Below are 22,036 nucleotides of genomic sequence, written 5' to 3'. Positions count from 1 at the left end.
GTTTGGGCTTTGTTCCCTCTAAGTCCTTTCCAGTGGTTCTTTCCTCAGCTTCTGGTGGCGTCCCACATGATAGTGCCAATTAGTACTTAGCTGCAGCTGAAGAGGACCCTCTGCTGATCTCTGGAGCTTCCTCCCTACCCCCTCTTTCAGCAGCTCTCTCCCCTCCACTACTTTGCCCTACAAAACCACGGCACTGACCTCCCCAGAATACCAGCTCTGACTCCTTGTTTTACGGTGTGCCCAGAATTTGTTTGAATCAGCTGTGGTAAAGTGACAGGCGTGGAAAACTGCCTTTGGAATAAGAGTTTATTCCCAGGAGGAGACAGGGTAGAAGGAAGGCATGAGGAAAGTGCAGGGATGCCAGGGGCCACCGAGTTTGGATGGAGAGATTATAGACACTGATTAATTCCAGACAGCAATAGAAAAAATGTAAGTTTTCCAAAATTTTAGGTGCAGCTAACCACTCAGTGAATAAAAATAGAATTCGTGCTTTCAGACTATTTAGTGAAGAGAAATTTTTAAGAGATAGTAAAAGGGCACGTGGCTGGCTCAGTCAGAAGAGCGTGCAACTCTTGATCTTGGGGTTGTGAGTTCGAGTCCCATGTTGGGTGCAGAGATTACTAAAAAAGATAAATGAACTTTAAAATAAATAAATAGGAGAAGAAAACATCATTCACACTAAAGGGGGTGGAAAGGAGAGTTGGAAATCAAAAGAAAGCAAAGCATACGCAGAACAGGATGACTGGAGCCAGATCAGATATGTCTTATATTAATATATGTGACTATGTTAAGTCCTTTATTTAAGAGATGTTTTCAGATTATTTTTAAAGAGGTCTACGTATGATTTCAAGAAACACTTAAAACAAAATGAGAAAAGATTGAAAATAAAGAAAAGGACAAATACAGCAGGCAGATGATGACAAAAAAGAAAGCAATGTGACAATAATACCAATCAAAATAGAACCCAAGGCACACAGCATTTAATGAAAATTTGTAGACCAGTACAAGAAAGCCACATAAATTCACGTTGTCTCTGGTTCTCTTCCTCTTTCTTAGGTATGTGACATCTTGAAAGGGAGAGGGTCAACTTTGCTTGTTGTGCAGTCAGTACAATGAGACTAACCCTCATTAAAAATTCTTAGGAAGCCTTTAAACTTATTTTAAAATAAACATTCATTTTAGTTGTAACTTTAAAAAAAATAATAAAAGGTCAGGAAGGTTTCACATTAGTAACTGCATGCAGTTTCCCTGCTATACATGATTTATCTGTAAAAGTTGGTGCTTTTGATCCTTAATCCACAAAAACACGTTGATCAGGCGCCCTGCACATCATCCGCTGTGGTGTCTGACGTTAGGCCGTCCCGTCACTGCTGTGTGTCGCTGTTGAGAAAGGCAGGTGAGGCGAACATACCTCTCTTGGCCTCAGTGACCCCTCACATCAGACGGTGCTTGCTGAAAGGAAAAGGGGGAATGGGAATTAAATCCAATTAATTTGACACGTGTGTTTGTTCTGTGTATTCTAAGTGTTGACTCTTTTTAAATGTAGCTAATGCTGCCTACCTTGGGGGCCAAGAAATGATGAAGGTGGTGAAGAGAGACAACGACACCATAAAGACGTACTTGCCTAAGGTAATCGCTTTGGTGCTGCAGGGAAGTAAGTAGACGGGCGGAAGTACTTACCGAGCATGACGTGCTGGAATCAGTTCAGAGTCTGCAAGACCTCAAGGGTGGGTAGATTTCATATGGAGTTCTACTTCTAGTTCAAATAAGGCAGTTCTTGAAAGTTGCATAGGAAGTAAGTAAAGCTGACTGTAGACTTCAATTAAATATATGTAAGGTCCATTTCTTGTAGGCAGCGAATAGTTGAATCTTGCTTTCTTACCCACTCTGCGTTTTGATTTAAATGTTGAGACAATTTATATTTAATGTTGTTATGAATTGGGCTGGCTTAAATCTGTAATCTTGATATATATTTTCTATTTGTCTCCTATGTTCTTTGTTTCATTTTTGCTTTTTTCCTACCTTCCTATGAATCATTTGGGTATTTTTATGATTTCATCTTAAATATAGTTTACCACCTGTTTTTGTTAGGTTTGTTTCTAGAATCAATGCCTCTCTCGAGGGCCTTATACTGAGGAGATCTCAATAATATTTATAGAATAAATGAGTTATATCAAAATGTAAGTAAAACACTGGACAACAGCTAACATCACTACGACCTGTTGACTCAGCGTGTCTTTCTTTATTCTCCAGTGCATTAGAGTAGGAATGTTCAGCTCTAACACCAAGACCAGATTTCTATACAAGCAGGTGCAGAAAGGCAAAGATTGAAATATTTAGCATTTGGGAGTTACTGCTCCAAATGTTAGAGTCTTTTTTTTTTTTTAAGATTTTATTTATTTATTTCAGAGAGAGAGAGCGTGAGCAGGGAGAGGGGCAGAGGGAGAGGGAGAAGCAGACTCCCCACTGAGCAGGGATCCCAACTCGGGGCTCCATCCCAGAACCCCGGGATCGTGACCTGAGCCGAAGGCAGACGCTTAACCGCTGTGCCACCCAGGCGCCCCCATTCTTTTATACTTTTTAATATAGTTACTAGAAAATTTTAAATTACGTATGTGCTTACATATTCCTGGGGGGCTGTGCTAATCTAGAGCTTTACAGTCAGTGCTGAACCGTGACACCTGCAGGGTCCCCTGCAGTGAGATCTGCTGAGTGGCCAGCTCTGCCAGGGCCCAGGAACCTACAGTCTGCAGGTCAAAGCTCAGATACCCTCCCCCCGGGGTTAGACTGTCTTCATAAACTTTGAGACATTTGACTCTAACTTGCTACAGTGCTAATTCATGTTTCTAGAACCTCCTGATACAATTATCTTAAAGCAAAAAATGTATATGTTCTTTAAAAAAATATAAATTTCAGAATATTGATCTATAGGAGCTTCACCCAGAGAGGACTTTGGAAAATCTGTTTGACTTACGGCCGTAGTGGTCATCTTTTTCTCAAATAGCATTTGGCTAGAGATTGACACTTTGAAGCCAGACGGAAACCCTCACTAGCTGAATGGGGGAGGGTGGGGCCTCAGAAAAACACTTTCTCCAGGGCTTTCAGCTGTTTCCAGTCATTGAAGGATGTAAAAATACAAGAAAAACAGTATTTTATTTTTCAGCTAACTTATAAATGAATTTGTTTCAAAAATGCAGTTAAGTTCTCAAGGCTAGAAGTTCATAAAAACAACTCAGTTCCCAGTTAATAATAAGACTGGCAGGTGCCCACTTCCAAAATTCACACTTGCAGAGTGACTAGACCCATCATGTGTCAGAGCCTGTCTTACCGCCTGTGGGAGCCGGCTGCTGTAAAATACTCATCATTTCTGGATTCTGTTTGTATGTTGTGCTCAGAAAGAGGTCAAAAGAAGGTGCTAACTTATTTCTGTCCTAAGTTAAATCCATATGCAAGTGTAATCATTCCCAGATCGAAGACTACGTATGGTAACTCTGTCAGGACTGTAAGTTTACTGAAACTTTTATAAGAGAAATAAGAGGTCATAATGGTAAATGGCAGGCCATTTCAAGGTTATTATTAACAGAGTCACAGGAATAAACTTTTCCAACTACAGGGAATAGTTTTGTTTTGTTTTTTAAGACAGCACTAAAGGTACGTGTGGAATTCGGGAAAGCAAGGCATTGTTTAGTTTAATGATGCAAAACTACCTTGCCATGAATTGATTATCCTTTGTACCGGCTCAGTTTGACCTCTCCACTAGAATAATACAGTTCCAGTTCCTAAGCGAAACGAGGTACAGAGAGACAGGAAGTTTATTGCAACTTTTTGTTTCTGTAATGAAAAAAGAGGAAACATGCTGTAATTTAATATTGGTTAAAGTTGAATCAACATAGGTCCCAGTGTGCTTGAGAAAATAAGGAAACTTGAAAGGGCACGTAGTTTTAGGAAGGTGGTGGGCATTGCCCCTTGCCTTCCAGACAATCCTGATACATGGTTCATCTAGTTAAGGATACTCTGTCCTATTTCAGCCCCCAACATAGGCATTCAAAAACTTCATATCTATCCAGGACTGTCCAGTGTGAAGACACTGTGAGCCACATATTTTGTTGCAAAAATATTTTAAGGCACCTCAATTATTCCACAAATTTTAAAACAGTTCTGAAAAATGTGTCTTTGTGCCATCTAGTCAGGAAGCCACAAGAAAGTTTGTCTAAAAATAGTCTCTCTACTACATCATGTGGATGGCTTTGGGATTCTTTCTGATCCCCTAGAAAACGATCAGGCCATAATCAGCAGGCTTTGGTTCCACATACCGATTTTCTACCACTGTATTTCCATTGTCCAAGTGAAGAGAACTTTCTATCTTCTTAAGGGAAATGGGCCTTTTTAACTCGGAAGAATCTCCTGGGCTGACTGCCTGCCTTCTTCCCTCCCTCCCTCCCGGGCCTGGAGACTCTATATCCAGTATCAGACTGGTGCATTTATTAGCAATGCTTCAGTATTACACAAAGTCATTTCCCTTTCTTGGAGCAAATTTCCCAGACTCATAATTGTTTCCAAAAGAGTATGCCATGACCTGTGGCATCACAGATGTATTCTGTCTTCACCTGATGGAATCCTACCTGTCCTTTAAAACTTGGCTCCATTGTCATCTCCAGGAGGCCTTCCCTAGCCCCTGGTTTTGGGTAGATGTCCCTCCCTCAGCTTTCCTGGCTCCCTGTAGAGTTATAATATTGCATTTTTTGCACAGTATTTAAGTGGTCAGTTTGCCCCTCTTGTCTACCTACAGGTCAAGAACCATGTTTTTCCCATCTTGGTACCTCTAAAGACTCAGAACAATGTATGATCCCTGCGGAGTTAATAAGTAAATGTGTACTAGATGATGGATGGGGAAGCCATCAGGGTATCGATTCTAAGTCCTTTTTGTGCCATGGGTCTCTTTGGCCCTCTCATGTATGGATCCCTACTCAGAAAATGCTTTTAAGTGCATAAAATAAATACGTGAAATTACTACCAAAAAAAGCAATTATATTGTAGTTATCACAATAACTTAAAAACAAATTTGTGGTATATAGTGTATGCACCTTTGTTAACACATTAAATAATTAGATATCATAGCAGTCAGAATTAATATTTATAGCAATGAGCATAATTAACTTTTTAGTTATCTTCATTAAGTTTCCTGTGATTTGAAAATTTCCATAATTTTATAGGTAACAAAATATAGGTGTTACTCATATGAGTATTGTTTCTTGCCTATATTCATAATTGAAGGAAATACTAAATTATTGTTAGAGGTTCGCAGAAATATAGACATCATCTTTTTCCCAAGCAAGTTGACATTACCCCTCCCCCACTGTCACCGCATCCACGTGAATCCACGGCCCAGTGAGGAAGCCCTACTCTAGAGACACCAGGAAAGTTCAGGCAGCATGGTGGTGTGGCTTGGCCACTGGCCTGAGAACAAGAAGCCATGAAATACTACACTAAAAAGACGAGGATTATTTTGAGGTGTTGGGGAGCTAATGCATGGTTTAAGCGAAGGGGTAATGATCAGGGTGTATACAAAATGTTTGACCACTGTCTGACATTACCCCTCCAAGCCTGTGCCATCCGTGAAGAGCCAGCCAGTTGAGAGCAACCAGTTCACATCAGTCAGCTTTAAGAATGGGGCTGGATTAACAAATGAGAAGGATTATTGGGGGGATGGAATGTATGGAAAATATTGGAGCAGAGGAAAATTCGAGGTAGGAAGATCATTCAGAAGGCTTTTACAAGGACTGAGGCAGTGGAATGGGGGCAGAGAGAAGGTAGGATAGGGAAGATATAGGAAGTAGAATCAGAAGCACTTGTACTAATAGGACATGAGAGAATGGAGAAGGAAGAGTCTCAGACTATTTCTCTGTATTTAGGTTGGTAATAAGATAAGGAATATGGGAGAAGTGCCAGCAAGTCGTGGGAGGTGGTTGAGAAAGTGGTTCATGTGGGTACTTTGTTTGAGACACCTGTGGGACCCCCAAGCGGACACATGTCTGGTGGGCAGCTGGACATACGGGTGTGAAGCTTAGAATGGTGGTGGTCAGGGTGGAATTTCGATGTGGATATAATGAGGATAGACTTGAAGCCGTGAGCCTGGATAGCAGTAACAAAAGGAGTAGTATATGGAGAGAAGACGTCTAACGATTGATCCTTGGGAGCACAGCTTCGAAGGCTGGGAGGAAGTAGAGGAGCTAATGAACAAGACAGGCATGAAAGGGGAGGGATGGGAATGAGAACCAGGATAGAATGAACCCAAGTGAGAGAATCTGTTCGCCACCCCAGTCCCAGTTCTTTGGGAACCCCGGGGGTATGTTCTGCTCTGTGAGGCACCTGGTGTGTCTGAGGCCAATAGGTCAGCATTCCCTTGTTCTGTCATTGTTCTAAACGATAAGGGAATGTATGTCTCATTCACAGAAAAGTGAATTCGTGTTTGGTTAAGAAACTTGAAGTTTTCATTTAAAACTCACTTAGGAGGGAAATTCTAAACTGCCGTGACCATCTCTGGCCTCGGCGTATGGAAACAGCTGGTGTGCGCTACTGCCAGGCCGAATCTGAACAGCACTGTCAGTCCGCGGGGGGCTCAGATCGTTCAGCGAGAGCACACGAGGTGCAGCTTCGTGACAAAGGCAGGCAGCCGGGGAGGGGCCGCCTGCAAAGTGGTGCTGCCCCGGAGGGCCAGGCCAGGCTGGCCGGTGGTTGGGGAAAGGGGCAAAGTGTCCTCAGGAACAGGGACCCCTCTGCTATGGCTCTTTCTTGGCCCACCCGAGCCCAGAGGTGCATGTTGCCTTTGGGAACAAGCCTTGTGCAGTTGTTTGCAGATTCGGGCATGCAAATCCTTCAGACATGCACACGTCCTGCTTAGCGGAGCATAGGAAGTGCTGCCTGGACCAGCTAACCAGGACTGCCTTCCGCCACGCCTCGGTCTGAAACTGATTGTGTTAGTTCTGCCTGTTTCATTTGAAACCTATTCAGAATGTCGTAGTCATCCTGGAAATAGGTAGGTTTGTTTTTATCTCAATCATTTTGACCTTGAGAGCTTCATCTTAGGCACTTGTGGTAGCATACCCTGAGTTCCGAAGTGGGCATGATTGAAAAGAGTTGGGGTGTACTGGGGAGCAGTCTTCTGAGTCACAGCCTGAGGTTCAAACCCCGGCTCTACCACTCGCTTACCTATGGAAACTTGATTAATTTACGTGACCTCACTGTGCCTCCTTTTTTCCTCAATAAAACAGTTTAATAATAGTATCTAGTATCATACATTTGTTCCAAAAATATAATGCTATAATTGATATAAAGACCTTTCAAGAGTATCTGGCATGTACTAAGCATTCAATAGAAGTTGTTTATTATTATTATTATTATTATTATTATTATTATTATTATTATAAAGTTAGTTATATCCTAGATATGCCTCTGAGTTCTTTAAAAAGACTGTTTGCTTAACTTCTCCCCACACACACTCCTTCCCAGATATTTTCATTCTGCAGTGAAAGATTTTGGTGATATTAAATATATAGCCAAGGGACCCTGGAATGCCCCAACCCCATTCTAGATCACAGCCACTGCTCCCCTTGAGATGCCTGAGGGAGATGTTGTACAGGAACGAACAGTGGTAAAGGAAAGCACAGAACTACTTCATCTTTACCAGGACTTGGGCCAATTGGACTTGGCCATTTCTCTAAGTTAGTTCAGCAAGACCCTTCAGCACGTCTGCCAGTTTCCTGAGGCCTATGATCGGGGAGAAACAGAAACACAAGAGAATAAATTTGTTCCCAATGCCTCATACTCTGTAGCCTCACCAGAAGAAAATTGACGCCTCGGGTCAGCTTCTTACTCTAGTCCCGGGTGAGAAAGAGGCAAAGCTGGTCCAAGTGCCTTCCATTTGGGAGCAGGAGTGTTTGGCTCTTTACACGTGAGTCACACAGAAAGGGGAGAGTCTCACTTTGCAGGCCTGTTGAGGCGCAGTTGTTCCAGCCACTGGAGAGGGGTCCAGTCAGTACCCCACCAGCTTCCTCCTCCTCCTGTGGTGCCTTGGTTGCCACTGCTCCCCGAGGTGCCTGCAGAGGGAAGAGGGCTCAGTGGTCATAGAGGATTGTGTTGTCACCTCCATCCTCGGCCACATTCCTTCATCTTTGGGGATTTTAATTCTCACGTTCTCAAGAATGCTAACTGAGCCATTTCTGGATAAAAGGAAGAAAGGAAACAAGGTAAATTAGAAAATGAATATCCTACACTATGCCCTTTCTTTAGTAGTTCCTCAAGTTCCTAAAAACGGTTTTGCTCCTAAAGACTGCAGTGAAGCCGTGAAGCTGTGTGGCTGCTATCCCTCTGTTCCCCAGAGGAACACGATTTTTAAATAATGGGAAAGTAGAGGTTTATGTTACAGAATAGGCCTCCTCTGAGGGTTCAGGGTCTGACTGTCCGGGAGGGAAAGCAGCAGCCTGCCCTGGGTTCTCCGCAGCAGTGGACCTCATGGAGGAGGGTTAGTGCCCTGAGCCTGGGAAGGCCGGGGGAGAGGGGCTGCAAACAGGGAAGTAAAAGCAGGACAGGGCGATCTAGCTGGGAGCTACCCAGATGTGCGGTACTAATTTGACCCCTGGGAGGGCAGCTGGCTGCTTCGTATCTGATCTTTGTCTTCTGTGATCACAAAACAAAAACAAAGAACAAACCCAAACCTGTCAGGTGGCAGTTATTTCTGAGAAGGAGAGGAAAGGGGGAGAAAGCAGGAATGACATAATTTTTCTGACTTCTTAGAGCACAAAGGAGAAAATGCGCCCCCCCACAGGCTTCTACGCCATTGCCCTGTGCTCACTGTCACCATGCAGCGGCTTCCCCTGCCGCGCAGTGTGACCGCTCAGCACTCTTTCTAAAGAAGTCAGCTTGCACACATACTGGGAAGCTTGTCCGCTCAGCACCCACTCAGCACCCAGCTCTGCCAACAGAGGAATCCCTGTGCAGCCCAGGAAAGCAGGACCTTATCTCTGCTGCTGCAAGAGCCCAGGGGCTCCCCCTGTGAACCCTATCAGGAGGGGAAGTGGCGGTCTCCCAATGCCGGTGCCGTCCTTCATTTTGGAAGATACACGACCAGGAATACCCAGGTGGCACTGCACTGTAGGCTTCAGGTCTCATTAATAAGCGGAAGTGGTGAGAGTCGCCTCCGGGAGCCGAGCAGGAGTGGTGACTTGAAGACAGGGGCTGTGCTCCCCTGTGTGTTTGGTTGATGACTGATCTTGGGTCTTCCAGTCAATGTCTTTCCCCATGATCTTTTCAGGGGAATACAGCGTGTGTGTGTATGTGTGTGTGTGTGTGTGTGTGTGTAGAGAGTGTGTGTTCGGTGTATGATAATTATATAATAAAATGCTTTACTTTAGGCTTAAAGAGAGTATATAGGGGCGTCTGGGTGGCTCAGTCGGTTAAAGCAACTGACTCTTGATTTCAGCTCAAGTCATGATCTTGAGATCGTGGGATCGAGCCCCGTGTCGGGTTCCACGCCTGGCAGGGAGGCTGTTTGAGATTCTCTCTCTCCCCCTTTGCCCCTCCTCCCCCCCAAAAATAAATCTTTTTTTAAAAAATGGAAAGAAAGTATATAATACTTATGTATTTTCTGAGCCTGACATATCAAAAGCAGGTTATCAGAAGAAAATATATGCTCTTAAAAATTAATTTAAGGTCACGTGGTTGCTTTTTCCTCTGACCTGAGCATAACTCTCACTGTAGGGAAGAACCTAGACAAATGTTGCCCCCACAGGAGATCCCTTTGTCTTCATTGTCATCACCAGTAGAATAGCCACTGCCCTTTAGAGTGCTTACTATATGTCAAGTACCTGATACGCTTGTTTTCTAATCCTTACCACCCACACTTTACAGAGAAGGAGACAGGCACAGAGAGGCTAAGAAATTGGCCCAAGGTAACAGCAGTAATAGATGGAAGAACCAAGATTCCAGTTGAGGCAGGTATGGCTCAGGACCCAAGCTCTCAACAGTGCACCCACTGCACCGCTCTCCCCCCGTAACTGCATAACGAGCTTGAGCAGTTTCACACATTATTTGACCGTAATGAAACATGAAGGCTTTCTGAGAAGCCCTTTCACTCCGAGTATCTTGGCCCTGAAACACCATTTACCCCGCTTCTCAGGTCTATACTCTATCGTGAAACAGATTGCCCAAAGACCACTGGAAGAGAGAAATTTCAATTTGTTTAACTGCCAAGAACTAGTTTATAGCAAACTTGGTGACATGGTGAATTATGTTCTAAGGAGCTTCTCAAATTCTGCTCATCTGTAGGGTTAACAAAATGAATAAGTAAATAAATGAATTAATACATAAATTAAATAAATTAAATAAATAAATAACATTCTGAGACTATGAAAAACTGCCTTTTAGTAGACCTCTGACTCCTGCAATGCCTATAGTCCTACTGGATTATTTAATAAAGAGAAGTAATACAAATAGAGATTTTTTCCCCCAGTTTTATTGAGATATAATTGACACAAAACGTTGTGTTAGTTTAAGGTATACAACATAATGAATTTGGTATATGTATCTATTGCAAAATGATTACCACAATAAGTTTAGTTAACATAATCACTTCATGTGGTTATAAATTTAAATGTCTTACAGTGAAAACTTTTGACTACAGTCACCACGCTGTTCATGAGATCCCCAGGGCTTGTTCATCTTACAACTGGAAATTTGTACCTTTTGACCACCTTTACCCAATTCCTCCACTCCCCATCCCCCATCTCTGGAAACTACCAATGTGTTCTTTGTTTTTAGGAGTTCTTTTTTCTTTCTTTCTTTCTTTCTTCTTTTTTTTTTTTTTTAATAGATTCCACCTATAAGTGAAATCATAGTATTTGTTTTTCTCTGATTTTCTAACTTAGCATAATGCCTTCAGGGTCCAACCATATTGTCACAAACAGCAGGATTTCCTTCCTTTTTATGGTTGAATAGTATTCCCGTGTGTGTGTGTGTGTGTGTGTGTGTGTGTGTGTTGTACAACACCAGATAGAGATTTTTGTGGTTTTTTTCATGTTCAGTATTTTAAGATATGTCTTTGAAAGTGGTTTTTGTTAGTTATTAGGTAAGTCAAATGTATAAACCTAGGTCATAAGATGGCTTCTAGCATTTCTTTTGTTCTTAAAATAAACCCTCTATTAGTAATGCAAAGAAGCCAACAACTCAAAAGGTGTACTAAAACAAAGCTTTGTTGACTCCTTCAGGGCAAAAATTGGGTTTTCCTGCGATGGGCTCCTGTAACAGTACCTCCCTCTCTGCCGGTTGTGTTGAAGGGCCAGTTTGTACATGCCTGTGTTTTTCCCTAGTCTGGCAGCTTCTCCAGGGCAGAGCTGTTTTTACTCACTTGTGAATTTCAGCCACTTAGCCAATACCAGATGGGAAATAGGGTTAGAGTCATTTTTGGTGGGACTGCATTGAATCTGTGAGTTTCAGCAGTAAAAAGTGAGAGAAAAAACACCCACATGAGAAAAGACGAATGTGGTTTCTGTATGGTGGCAAACTGCAACAATTTGTAGGGACATTTCTGCAGGGACATATCTCCTTAGGGGCGCACTGAAAAGCTAAAAGAAAAAACGTCTGTGAGCACAGAGACTATAGTAACCGTAATTCCTTACCGCAGAAAACACATGAGGAAAAACACAAAGCAGTCCTGAGAAGTCAAAATGTACAAAAACTGGGGAAATTAAATTTTGTGTTTAATAGAGAAACGGATTACTTAACATGACAGCAATTTGGAAACACGGAATGATTTCCATTCAATAATGTGTACTTTTTATCAACTCTCATGCGTATCAAAGAGAGTGCCAAGGAGAAAGAAACTACAGGAAATAATTTATCTTCTTACAAACCTTTGACTTTAAATGTGCCGCTGATAGCGTGAGATTCTTAGGTAACAATTCCAGTAATTTCCCGGCAGCTATCCTGCCCATGACATGCAGCGCCTCGGAACTACATAGACGGTGAGGGAGGCTGTAACAGGTGTTGGGTGTGCTCCTGCCCTTGCTGGCCACACTCAGTTTTCAAAGCCAGTTTAAGGCCCTCTCCCCCCAGTTTTTAGCTTTTGTGTTTTCATAACATGGGTCAGTTCGTTGTTAATTGTAAAGAGTAGTAAAAAGAACCCATTAGGAATGTTGTCCCTGGGTTTATAACCCAGCTTTACAACTCACTAATGGTTTGAACTTAAGCGACGTACCCCCACTAAGCCTCAGTTTTCTTTTGTATAAGATAGGCATAAAATGCCTTCCTTGGAGTGCTCTTGTGAGGACTTCGTGAGTATAGAGCTTAGTACATTATTCTCAGTTTTTATCAGTTCATTATTATGTGTCATTATGGTAATTTGCTTTGACATATCAACACAATAGTAGTGTACACTCTTAACCACCATGCTTTGGAGTCCAGTTCTTTCTTTCCTTCTACTTCACCTGTCTTCCCCCACCCCCCACTAGTACCTCTACACACCCCATACTTTTTCAGTTTCCTGTTTAGGGTTACAGATGCAGAGTCTTCTGTTCAGATCTATTGCCTGTGACTTGTAATCTATAGGGACGGGAAGTATCTTGAGCCAGTGTATGTAAAGGCATTAGAATAACCATGTGTTTTATGTGTAAGCCAAGATTTTCATAGAGGCCCTTCAGTGAACATAGTCTGAAGAAGAATTACAAAAAAAAAAAAAAAAAGACCTTACCCCACCATCACTTAGAGATTTAACAAAATCTAGCCCACCCTAAATGGTTACTGGTCATGGAGGACTGAGAAATAAAATTAGATGGACATATGGGAGATCTGGAATCCTCAGTATTACGCCATCTTTACACTGCGTTAAGGTTCCTAGTACATACCTTGGGTAGCACACACCCATAACTACTTGGGCACGGCTTGTCTCTTGATACCCGAAGGTAGGTAGGTGTAGGATCCCTGGAGTCCTTGTGTATTGGTCCTGCTGAGCTGTCTGACACTTTCATGCACGAGGGAAGGAATGGTGTTTCCCCAGCGCTGCGGCTCACCAAGCTGGACTTTTCGGTGGAGACATTTCAGGTGGTGATTGCCTCACTGAAAGGTAATGCTGAGTTCTCCATAGAATGAGTCTTTGAAATGTGAGGCAGAAGCACCAGCGGGCACATTCGGTGCTGATAGTCCCCATCAGAGAGACTCCTGGGGCGGTCTTTCTGCCTGGCCCTCCTTCTAGTTGACCCTTTTGTAGTAGGGCTTTTCCCTAGACTCCACCACCAGCTTGTGCTGGTGTGAGGGCTCCCAGAGTGCCTTTCTCGGTGTTCAGGAATCTTCCATCAAGAGAGTGCACTGGAGCAGAGGATCACCCCTGATGGACATGAGCCCAAGTCAGTATTCCCAGATTTCGCAGCACTGTTTCATACTCGGAGGAAGTGCGGAACCACTGGGCAGGGTGACTGTTCCACACTATTTCCCAAATGTAATTTAAGAGATTCTTGTGGGTAAAGGTAGGGCGTCGTTTAGAGAGAACCTAAAGTTGTTAGCCCTATTGGTAGGTAATTAATGTCTGCAGGCAGTGGGTCCTCCCAGCAGTACCTCAAAGGGAAGCTATGGCAGGGAGTTGCTGGCCAAAATAGTCACCCACTGGCTGTGAGGTTGCAGCATGCCTGAGCTGTAGAGAGACTGACCCCCGAAGGAGAGAACCAGGCCACTGCCAGGCCCTCTGGTCTCCAGCAACAGGAAGAACTTCGCACTCTGCTAAGAGCCATGGCAAAATGAATTTCGGTTTTAGGGCCTTTGGAGTGCCCAGAAACGGTTGCAGTGAGCAAAAACCAGAGAATGGGAGGAATGAGTGAGCAGCCTATGAGCCACGGATCCTTTGCAGCATTCAAAACTAAAACCCCAGGTGACACCCAGAAAAATCTCTATGAAGTAATTCAGAGGAAGTGTGTACCTCAAGGTTTAGCTGGTAGTAATTGACTCTCTGGACTACTGCATTCACAGATTTTTCTCTTTAAAGTATTAACTATCCTTTTAAATATTGGTTAAGTCATAAGGTTATTGTAATAAAGGCCAGCATTTTTATAAGCGCAGTCTTTCCTGTCCATATTCAGCTAATGGATTTAATGGCTGTTAGAGTGGAATCAGTGGACAGTAACACATGTACCCATCCTGTCCTTCCACCACACCGTGACTCCTCCATCTCTCGTCGCCATTGTAGCCAGACCTGATCATGTCACTTCATTGTGTGAAGTCCTGGGGACTTCTGGTTTCTCCCACTATCTGAAAGTTGAACATTCCTGTGAAACCTTTTATAAGTTGAAATGGCATAAAGCAAAGAAGCAGTTACCTTTAATCTATATGGTGAAAATTTTTCAAGTGTTCCCAGGCCCCAAAAATCAGCTCTCGTAGGCTTTTCTGATACCTTAGGACACATCTTGCTAGTGGGTGCACACAGTAAATCGAGGTAAAGCACAGATGCTTACAGACACAGTTCAAAGCTCTGGTGGCTTGATGTGGAATGGAGTTCCAGGGGAAGTGCTTAGGGGAGCCACCCTCGCGGCTCCAGGTGCACGCACGCAGCTTGTCTACCTGCCCACTGCCAAACAAACACTGAACACTACTTCACTTTTAGCCTTTGTTCATAAAAGTAAAAACTCTTTGGATTTCTTTCAGTTGGCGAAAACAGATACTAACAGGTATTTCATAAAAGCAAAGCGGCAGAACACAGACTTTGGAAAAGCAGCGGATACCTGTATGAGCGTGTGTGTGTGTGTGTGTGTGTGTGTGCGCGCGCGCATGTGTGTGTATCATGGGCAGATCTAGATCAGTATCCAGTAAGGGTCTTAGTAATGTCTCACAGAGGCTCTGTCCCCGTGCAGCTGCTTGCTGTCACCTGAAGTATGATTATGTCACCTGCCCACTGAATCAGCACGCTCCCCTGCTGCACGGAGCCTGTTCGTAGAAATGTTATACACACTCTCAGGGTTCTGCTCACTTTTCCTCTGCTGCATTGAGAAGCCTGAGTCTATCTGATTCATCTTCAGCTGCGTGGAAATGGTGAAGTGTGTAATGAATGGTCACTAATCACTCAGTGATTATGTCTCAGTAACTCGTCCTTGTCCTCACCAGTCACCTCTCCAGTGCCCATCCCAGTCTCAATGTATACAGCTTGGCTGGCACGTCCTTTTAGTGAATCATGGGTGATCTCTCACACAAGACTCTCCCTCCCTATATGGGGATGGGTTTCTTTCTATCAGATGCCTCTTAATTCACTCCCATACACCGTGCAGGTCACTGCCTTAAGAGAGCCATGCTCTGGAGGGAGCCTAGGGACTAGCCCGCAGGGCCAGGGACGGGAGCTGTTTTCAAAGCATTGCAGGTTGCTAGTGTCATGTTTGTGTTGGAAGAGGAAAAATGTTTTCTAATAAAATGTTTTTGTCTTGTCTTTTAGCTTACATTTTATTATGGAACTATAGATGCTTGGTGTCCAACGAAATACTATGAAGACATAAAGAAAGATTTTCCAGAAGGAGATATTCGACTCTGTGAGAAAAAAATACCTCATGCTTTTATCCTCCGTTTTCCCCAGGAAATGGCTGACATGGTAGCTGACTGGCTGAAGGATGATCTGTCCAAGATATAAGTACTGCCCCGTGGAAACATCACTGACAGCTAGTACATAGCCGCAGTGGGTGTGCCTTCTCTTAGTGGTTAGTAGTATACTTAGTAGGTAAGTGGTCATTGTTAATGTTGGATATTAGAAGAGGAAAACAAAAAGAACCTCCTTGCTTACTGTCCGCTCCCAGCTAGCTCCCCGTACTACCGGCTGAAGTAAACACAATTGATGAAATACACCATAGGTTCAACACCACATTTTCCAAGACTCAGGGAACACAGTGATCAGTGATCTAACCAGGACCCCTTATGTTTGCGTGAGATACCCCGGTGGCACCACGCGGCTGATTTTAGTAGGCAGGATCCTTGCAAACAGAAGGAAGTCTAAATTTAGTTGATTTTAATCCAGTTACCAGGTAGAGTAGGATCTCTAAAGGAAATTATGAAACAGTGCTAGAACATGTGAAAGAGATCAGTGAATGTGAAGCGTAGAGTCGGATACGTAAGCATATGAGATCATGAGGACACACATTCCAGTAGCAGGAAGTGAGGAGTAGTGGATCTTGGAAGTGGACCTGGGTCTCCCTTAAAAAGCTGAAGATCAGCCGGGACTGACTTTGTACAGCTCTTGGCTGAGGTCATCAGAGTCGGGCTGGATACCAGCACAGCCCGCATCGCCGCCCGCTCCCACCCTGTTACTACTTGCACCATGTCACGAACCAGAAGCAGAGCCAACATCAGGGGAGACACTGCTTGTCTGCATCTCTGAGAAGATTCCCTGAGGAGTGAGACTTCCTGATCTGCCTGCATTAGACAGAGTGAAGTTCACCAGACATTCCTTTGGTGAGGGAACCCAGTAACAGTTGTTGAGGGATCCTGACCACACCTCCTGCCATAAGACAGCCAGCAAGCTCTGAGCAGAGCCCTAGCCTGCCAGCTTGTGAGCTCCCGCAGGCTCCTCTTCTGCAGGGCCAGGACGCGGAGGCCCTCGGTGTCCCAAAGCCAGCCCGTACCTGTCTCATGGAGTTGCCTCTTCTGTGATTTTTCCAATAAAACTACATTGAGGACCAGCTATGAGCCAAATACTATGCTAGGCATCGAGGATAGAGTTCCTGGCTATGTCATGATTCTTTTCTTCTGAAAATCTTCCAGTAAGCAATTTTTGAGAGGGCATCTTTCAGTCACTGAATAGAGAATTAGCATAAATGAGTTCTACATTTCTGCCTTGGTTTTGTTAGTTGGAAGGAAATTGTTTGACTACTGAACCAAAACAAGCCATAATGAATTATGTGAATTCACCTTCTCTGGATGCCTTGAGCTCCAGTAGAGAAGAAGCTTGTTCTCCAGCCTAGAACAGGCTCACAATATTTCTGCCTTCCCTAAAATGACTCAATCCTGAGACCCTAGGAGCTAATAATTCCCACTGACAGCAGTGATAGTTGACAATTGATCAGAAACATTCAGTTTTCTCCTAGAGGAGACCCCTCATGGTGTATCATTCCATAAGAACGATAGAATGTTCTCCTTCCTTTCAAAGCCTAAAGCCCCCGATGAAAGATTCAGCTCTGATATGCTGCCAACCCAGTGGTGAGTGTTGAACGAGTCCCTGTCCCTTGGCATGGCTTGTGCATCTGAGCAAATGACTTCTCAGAGGGGAAGAGCCAAGCCCCAGGCAAGGAGTGCTCTTGCCCTGGAGAGAAGCCAGGAGACACACATTGGCACAGGGCTGCACACAAAATCCTGATCAGCCTCTGTGTGGGGAGGCCTTCTGGAAATCTGATGTTAGAAGCTTAGGATTCGTGGCTCTGAAGTGCCTTGCATAAAGTCCTGGGTGAATCACACCTACTCAAAGAATAACATCCCCCAGCTTTTCTTTCAGCATTATTTTATATTACGCCATATTTCCCAAGTCCACATGTATGACATTGTGTCTTATTTTGGTTTTTCAGAGCTTAAAAAAACGATACAAAGTAAAATGATAAAGTAAAAGGGGCTCGTTTTCTGTTTATCATCTGATCATCAAATGAGTTTTCAAAATAAATATTTTACCAGCACTTACAACTGCCTGGCCTGATCTCTGTGTTGGGGAGGAGGGTATAATCTGAGCAGTCCTCCTGAGTTAGACTCAAGCCAAAGTCTCTCTGTTAAATTGAAAAGCCATTTCCTCAGTATTTCTTTTAGAGAAGGAAGAATCCAATTTTAGATTGAAGTTCATTTTATTTCATTAGAAATTAAAAGACTAACTGTTCCCATGCATATGTATGAGGTGCTGATACCGTATAAGAACTCTGGAGGTCTCATCATCTGTGTGATTTTTAGGCAACTTTCTCTAATTTTCCATGCCTCAGTGTCCTCACTTACAAGTAGGATTAATAATAAAGCATATCTCATATTGCTGGAAGAATTAAGTGAGATGATTAAAGCATTTAGTGCAATTCTTGGCCAAGAGTATCTTCTCAATAAAGATTGGCTATAATAATAATTATTATTATTAAACATCATCATAAAAAAGAAAAGACTAAAATTGATAGGCAGTGGATAAAATTCATTTTCCAGAAGCATTTCTGCCTGTATGTACCAGTCAGCCACATGGATGGTCCTTGTCAAAGATTTAGCTTCATATGGGTCATAACCAGCTCCCATGGGTGATTCTCATGCTCTGCTGGCCCAGGGGACAGAGAGAACCTCTAGAGGCACCTCCTGTGGCCCTCTGCGCTCATGTCCGAGGTGGCTAGGGACCTCTCACCAGCCACTTCTCCACCCAACCCTTGGAGAGCCAGGGACTTCCAAAGGCTTGATTTCTCTTCACCTTACATTATATTAAAGTTAGTTCCATATTATTTTTTTAAAGACTTATTTATTTGAGAGAGAAAGATTGCTCGTGCAAGTTGGGGGAAGGGCAAAGGGAGAGAATCTTCAAACAGACTCCCTGCCGAGGGGCTCAGTCCCATAACCCTGAAGTCATGACCTGAGCCGAAACCAAGAGGCAGACGCTTCACCAACTGAGGCACCCAGGCGCCCAAAATGAATTCCATGAAGACTAAAAAGACATGACAACATAATGTAACATTTGCTTCTGGATTAGAGGCTTTCTTATAAAAGAAAACATTGTTGGGACAGTTTGCACAACTTGATCGGGGTCTACAGATGAGCTGGAAGTAAGAGATCGATGTGAATTTTCCGACTTCCGTGGTTGGATTGTGGAGAAGAGAATGTCCTTATTTGTGCTGAAGGCACAGGAAGTGCTGGTGGTGATCAGGCATCATGTCATTTTACTCTCAAATGGTTCAGAGAAGAAAGAAAATGTTCTTTGTACTTGCAACTTTTCTGTAAGTTTGAGATGAGTTTGAAATTTATAGAAGTAATTTTTAAAAAGCCACCATGCTCTCTCCTACATCTGTCTCTCATTGCTGCTTTTCCAGAAAATAAATTTCTTCTTCTAAGCAGTAAGTGGAGATCGGAGTTCAAATGCTGGATCTGTCATTTACTGGGTTCTCGATGCTACATTTCGGCTTAGCCTGCTGAGGCTCCCCACGCTCCATCTGGTCATCCGTGAAAATACTTTCATTTTGGGATGTTAGATTTGGGGAGGGTTTTTGTTTGTGTGTTTCTAAAGATTTTATTTATTTGACAGAGTGAGAGAGCACAAGACGGGGAAGCGGCAGAGGGAGAGGGAGAACCAGGCTCCCCGCTGAGCAGGGCTGGATTCCAGGGTCCTGAGATCATGACCTGAGCCCAAGGCAGACACTTAACTCACTGAGCCACTCAGGCGCCCCTTTTGTTTGTTTTTAATGGGGCTAATTGAGGTCATGCATAATAGCATCTAGCACCCTGTCCGACTTATGGTAGATGCTCTGTAAAATGGTACCTGAAGGAAAAGCCTAGAAGACTTTTGCTCTCTCTTCTTTTTGGTGCACCAGAGGACCCGGTGCTGTCTCAGCTTCTACACGGTTTCAACCAGCCTGCAACTTGATTCTTGCTGTCTTAGCATTTCTGGTTCCTATTTGGGGGGGGCGGTTGCTCACCTGGCTCAGCTTTCTGGCCCCAGGCTGTGCAGGCCTCCTCCGAGCAGCGCAGGATGCTGGAAGTTTACCTTGAGGATCTTACGGCGGATTTAGAAAAGATGCAGGAAGCAAAACATTTCTTAAATAACCTGAGACATCATCTTTGTTCCTGACCTCCTCTTGCAGGAGAGAAGAGGACATACTTGGGCTGCTCCGTCCCATGGGAGGTGGGGTTTAAAGAGAGGTCAGTGGCTGGAACTGAATGTGCTCTGTGAACACATCTCTCTCTGAGGCCTGAAGGCGGAAGCTCTCCTGCAGGAGTCCCTTTCCAAAGGGGCTGAGGTTCCTGCCTATGCCCCGTAGAGATGTAGGCGAGTGATGGCTCCGGTCCACCGGGGCAGCCACTGTGGGTCACGGGTCTGGCCTCTTCCACCAGACTCAAGGCTCTGGTTTGCCGTAGTCCTGTGAAGAGGAAACCCCCAAAGGGAGTGGGGAGGAGGCTGCTCCTAGTGCCAGAGAAGACAGGTAGAGCTTGGGTGGTTTGGGAGACAGGAGCGAGCCCACCAAAAGCAGTGTATGCTCGCCCTGCACTTTCTGCGTATCAGTGAAGCCTTGCGGTCCCGGAGGCTCTAGCTGTCCTCAGTACAGATCATCACAGACCAGAGAGGTAAGTGACTGGCTCAAGATCTCACAGCTACTGAGAGGCCACGGGAATTCACAGGCATCTCTACTCAGACCCAGGGCTTCCTCCCCTTTGCATGGCCCAGTGCTGCCTCCTGGAGGCAAGAGTGGGCAGCCCAGCAAGAGTGGAAGGCTGGACGAGGGAGTCAGGGAAGGGTAAATGAAGGCCAGGTTAGCAGGCCCAGTGAAGAGTAGCTAGTTGGTAACAGGGGAATAGTTTTAGAAGAATGAGAGAACAGACCAGCGGGCCAGGGACGGGGCGGTGCAACAGGCAGCGGATTGCAAGGAGGAAGGCCTGTCTGCAGGAGTCAAAGCAGAGGCTGCAGTCCCTCCTGACCCTCTGCTCGCTCCCGCAGCCGCCTTGGCCCTCCAGGCACTGACTTCTCTGAGCGCACCTGTGCTCCGAAACCCTTGGAGTCAACTGCTCCGCCACCCTCTCCCACCTCCAGACTGGGCCCCAGAGGCCAACCGCTCAGGCCTCTGCTCCTGCCTCCTAGCGTAGCTCCTCTCCCCCTCTCCCTCCCTCGGAGCCCTCAGGGTGCCTGGCTCCCTCTCTATCAGAGCATTTACCAGTTACTGCTGGAATTCTATTTTTCCAGTCTGCTCCTCCCACCCCCACCACCAAACTCCTTCCTGCCCTTAAAAGGAGAGTCCTAGGACATGGAACTTGTGTCTTGTCATCTGTGTCCTCAGGCCTTATAGAATAGGGCCAGCCCCACAATATATTAGTAAGTTTTACCTAAATCAATACAAGTTTCTACCATACCTGATAGTCAACCTCTCAAAAAACATGATTCTCTCAGTTGGTCAGGCTCTCAGGGAATCACACCTCAGGGACTCTGCGTCGCTCACAACTGAATGTGTAAATGGAAATGTGAGGTGGACTAGCTCTTTTATCCCTCACGCCTTTCCCCAGCTGAGCCATGCATGGCCAGGGCAGCTAGACTCGGGGACACCAAATGTTGGCTTTCTGGCACTGGGGACTACAGAAAGCAAGGCCCCCACGCTTCGTGGCCATTCTGTCCCCTCCGACTGCAACTGTTCCATTCTTCCACGGTCAGAAAGCCTCTGGAGTTTGAGTCTTAGCAACTACCAAATATGCGGTTATTATTTGTTGAGCGCTAACCCCGTGCAGCACCCCAAGCGGGAATTACAGCAACAATACCCCAGACCGGGCTCTGGGAGAGCAGAGCGTTTTCATTTTGGATTGCATTCCTCAGACATTCTGGCAAAGGGGCCTGTGCTGACCTCCCCACGTTGGGACAGACTTGCTGGGTAAGTCTATGGGAAAATTCCTCTTCCCTGGGACGGGAATGTGACCCTGTGACTGGGCGTCCATTACAGCCAGGGGTGCGGGTGCACCTGCAGGGCCTCCCTCCTCACAGAGGGACTCGAATCCCGTCTCCGCAAACGCAGCCTGCTCCGGCTCCACGCCACAGCTGGGCTTCCTCCTGCTGGCCACGCCGGCGGGCTGCGCACCTGCATGCGATTAGGACTGGCAGACGCCCACGGCCTCGCAGTCCGCGGCTGCACGCTGGTGACATGTTGCAGCGGATGAGGTCCCCCCCCAGATCCCTCCTCCTCCCGCACAGAAGAAAGTGGGATTCCCAGCGGCACAGGAGCACATAAGGCACCCACGACCAAGTCAGGGGGCGCCCCGGCAGAGCGGCAGGTGGCACGCGTCGGCCTTGGCTGCTGGGCAGTGGGCAGACGCTGGGCACGGAGGG

General features: G+C 45.1%; 1 protein-coding gene across 3 annotated transcripts in view; it reads left to right on the top strand.

Annotated features, from left to right (window-relative positions):
- LDAH (lipid droplet associated hydrolase) overlaps positions 1-19,074 on the top strand; it is a 104,202-nt gene extending 85,128 nt beyond the window's left edge. For all 3 annotated transcript variants that reach the window (XM_008700383.2, XM_008700381.2, XM_040622935.1), the window contains 2 exons: positions 1,547-1,629; positions 15,461-19,074. In XM_008700383.2, coding sequence (XP_008698605.1) covers positions 1,547-1,629; positions 15,461-15,652 — 275 coding nt within the window. In that variant the 3' untranslated portion in view covers positions 15,653-19,074. The remainder of the gene's footprint in view (positions 1-1,546; positions 1,630-15,460) is intronic.
- Positions 19,075-22,036: the final 2,962 nt, after the last annotated feature.

This window comes from Ursus maritimus, unplaced genomic scaffold, assembly GCF_017311325.1.
Source record: "Ursus maritimus isolate PB19 unplaced genomic scaffold, ASM1731132v1 scaffold_6, whole genome shotgun sequence".
Taxonomy (NCBI): Eukaryota; Metazoa; Chordata; class Mammalia; order Carnivora; family Ursidae; genus Ursus; species Ursus maritimus.
Note: the sequence above shows the minus strand (reverse complement) of the source record. Positions and strands in the feature narration are given on the sequence as shown.